The 3032-nt window shown below is 47.7% G+C and overlaps 1 protein-coding gene across 1 annotated transcript in view; it reads right to left on the bottom strand.

Annotated features, from left to right (window-relative positions):
• Positions 1-652: 652 nt before the first annotated feature.
• LOC127003560 (eclosion hormone-like) overlaps positions 653-3032 on the bottom strand; it is a 28290-nt gene continuing 25910 nt past the window's right edge. The window contains exons 2-3 of the mRNA XM_050870428.1: positions 2317-2408; positions 653-1954 (exon numbers count right to left, since the gene is read on the bottom strand). Of these exons, the coding sequence (XP_050726385.1) occupies positions 1810-1954; positions 2317-2408 (237 nt within the window). The 3' untranslated portion in view covers positions 653-1809. The remainder of the gene's footprint in view (positions 1955-2316; positions 2409-3032) is intronic.

Raw genomic sequence — 3032 nt, 5'->3', positions numbered from 1 at the left:
TAAAAGAATCGAATCGTACTAACCGTTGATCTGAAGCCTCTTGGGGCGATGGTCTTGTCTCGTTGAACTCTTGATCCCATGTTGACCTCTTCCGTGTCTTCGTTAAACTCCTAAACACTCTTCAAAACACGGCCTAAAAGAATCAAATCGTACTAATCGTTGATCTCAGTCCTCTTATTACGATGGTATTGACTCGTTGAACCCTTGACCTCTCGCTGGCCTTCTGTCTTCGTTAAACTCTTCCCTGGGTCACTTTTTTTTTTCATTTACTTTACGTGGAATGAAGAGCCTTTGTGTTCTGCCTTGATGTATAATGTTCTTGTGAGGAGGAGAAGAGGTGGAGGAGGAGAAGAAGGAGGAGGAAGGAAGGAGGAAGAGTGCTGAAGAAGAGTGTTGTCAGTGTTGCAGCTTTGAGAAACACTCCTGGTCTTAATCACTCGTTTTTTACTTGTTAATTTCACGTCTTCATGTGGAGTTAGTGAATATGCATACTTGTGTTGCGAGGAATGTTGCTATAATGTTTTCCTCCCTTAGTAGTGTTGCGTGGTGCCAGTGTTGCATCTTCAAAAAACACTCCTGGTCTCAATCACTTGTTCTACACCTGTTAATTTCACGTCTTCATGTATGGAGGTGGTGAAAATATACATGCATCTGTAGTCTTGGTCTTTCATCTGTCTTTTACTGATAATACATTTGACACTTTACATCTTGCTGGAAATACCGCTTTGCAATACCTGCCTTGGACACACACCTGCATCTACACATCCTTTGGGCAATACACCCTCATCAATACACCTGTTAGCCTGGCGTTGACACCTTCACACCCGTTGACAACACACCCACCCTTCACCCAGATGCCTCATGACCCACCCACACCTACACACAAGGTAATGAAGTTAATGAAGCACCTTGATACACCTGCCTTGAAACACCTGCCTTGATACATCTGCCGGATTAAACACACCGCACCCTGTAGTTCGCTGCGCCGCCACTAGAAGGAACAATAAGGTTTTGGAGATGATAAAAGACGCTGCGAGAGAGTAAGACAAGATGGGGGAGATAAAGAAAAAAGCGATGGGATAGGAAGACACGTGAAAGACAGATAGACAGACAGATCAGAGGAGAGACGCAGCCTGAGATATCATAGTGAGAGGGAAATGAGGATAAATAGAGACGAGGAAAAAGTAATAAGGAGACCAATGAAGGAGAGAGAAAGAGAAGTAAAGGGCAGAGAGGATGGAAAAGGAAGAGGTACACAGCTTGAGACACTATATAGAGAGAAAGACAAGAAGACAGAGAAGGAGAAAGAGTGATAAGGAAAATCCATGAAAGGAAGAGAGAAGTATTGGAAACAGAGAAGAGGGAAAGAGAGGAAGGACACAGCCTGAGACAGAAGCTGAAGCAGAGGTCAAGAGCATCATGAAAAGACCCATGATAAAGGAAGAAGTACAGGAAATAGAGGAGGGAAGAGAAGGAGGGAGGCAAGACAAGCAGTGATGGAAAAAGTCATAATGAGACGCACGAGAGACGGAGAGGGAGAGAAGTACAGGACACAGGATTGCAAAGGAGGGACGCAGCCTGACACACCACAGAAAGCAAGGACAGACACAGACGACACCACCCACGACAGAGTTACAAGAAAGCCGGACGACCACGACGCGACCTGACGAACGACGACCACTGAAGGATCGGGGGAAGGGGCAGGGCAGAGGCCGCCTCCGCCCACTCCTCACTCAAGCTGTTCGGGACCCCTTCCATCCTCGCCTTCGCCTCCCCGACCAGCGCGGCGCCCTTGCCTCCGCGCCACTCCTAGATGAACCTCTTGAGGAAGCGGTTGAAGGTGGCGGGGTTGTTGCAGTCGGGGATGCTGATGCCCTGGGTCCTGATGCACGACTCCGCGCACGCCTGTCCGTGGAAGTAGTCCCCGTACATCTCCTTGCACTGGCCGCAGTTACTGGAGGGGTTGGGAACACAAGAGCGTAAGGAGTCTGCAAGGGCCGGTTGGTCTGCACAAGGCAACTCCTGTAAACCTAATCCGACCTAACCTCACTGTCCATGAATTTATCTTGAGGGGTTGAGAACACAAGAACGTAAGGAGTCTGCAAGGGCCGGTTGGTCTGCACAAGGCAACTCCTGTAAACCTAATCCGACCTAACCTCACTGTCCATGAATTTATCTAACCTCGTCTTGAATGTGTCAGTCGTATAGGCACTCACAACATGACTGTCGTGTCTCTCCCACTCATTCATGATTCTACTTGTAAACCAATTCCTGCCCAAGTCTTTGTTGAAACTGAATCTATCCGCGCCTCCTTACCTGATGCACATTCCGATGATGGTGGCAGCCTCGCCGACCGTCGCCAGGACCACCAGACACACCAGACCCAGCACCACCGCGCGCACCTCAGGCTGGGGGAGAGACACACACACAACACATTAGCATGACTCGTATTCTCAGAAGCTATCGTCTGTCACGACAACACACGCAACTCGATGGTATAAGTCACTGTGAGAGAAATAAACCATTAATGATATGAAAAGCAAACAAAACAAAACAACAAGATAATCAACACACTAAATAATGATAAGGGAAGAGTAATAAGACAGATGGACAGGTAGAACTCAGGTGGACGGTTGCCGGTGCTTGAAGACAAAATATAAGGGACAGCGTTCGAGCCCCGCGTGTGAGTGAATTAGAACAAGTATCTCAGCTCCTCTTCCTCTTCCTCCTCTTTCTCGTCTCTTCTTCATCCTTCCGCCAGTAGAAACACTTCATTTAATCAAGTTTGGTGTTTGAAATGAGAGAAAGGAAGGTGCCATTACTGCAGTCTTCATTAATGGGGGTAGTGTGTGTGTGTGTGTGTGTGTGTGTGTGTGTGTGTGTGTGTGTGTGTGTGTGTTGATTTTATTTTTTATCTCGCGGTTCACCAAATCTTTTCGTGTCCAGCATCCACTCCAAACACACACACACACACACACACACACACACACACACACACACACACACACTACCCCCCACCACACACACACATA

The sequence above is a fragment of the Eriocheir sinensis genome, chromosome 25, assembly GCF_024679095.1.
Source record: "Eriocheir sinensis breed Jianghai 21 chromosome 25, ASM2467909v1, whole genome shotgun sequence".
In the NCBI taxonomy this organism is placed as follows: domain Eukaryota; kingdom Metazoa; phylum Arthropoda; class Malacostraca; order Decapoda; family Varunidae; genus Eriocheir; species Eriocheir sinensis.
This window is presented reverse-complemented; position numbering and strand designations above follow the sequence as displayed.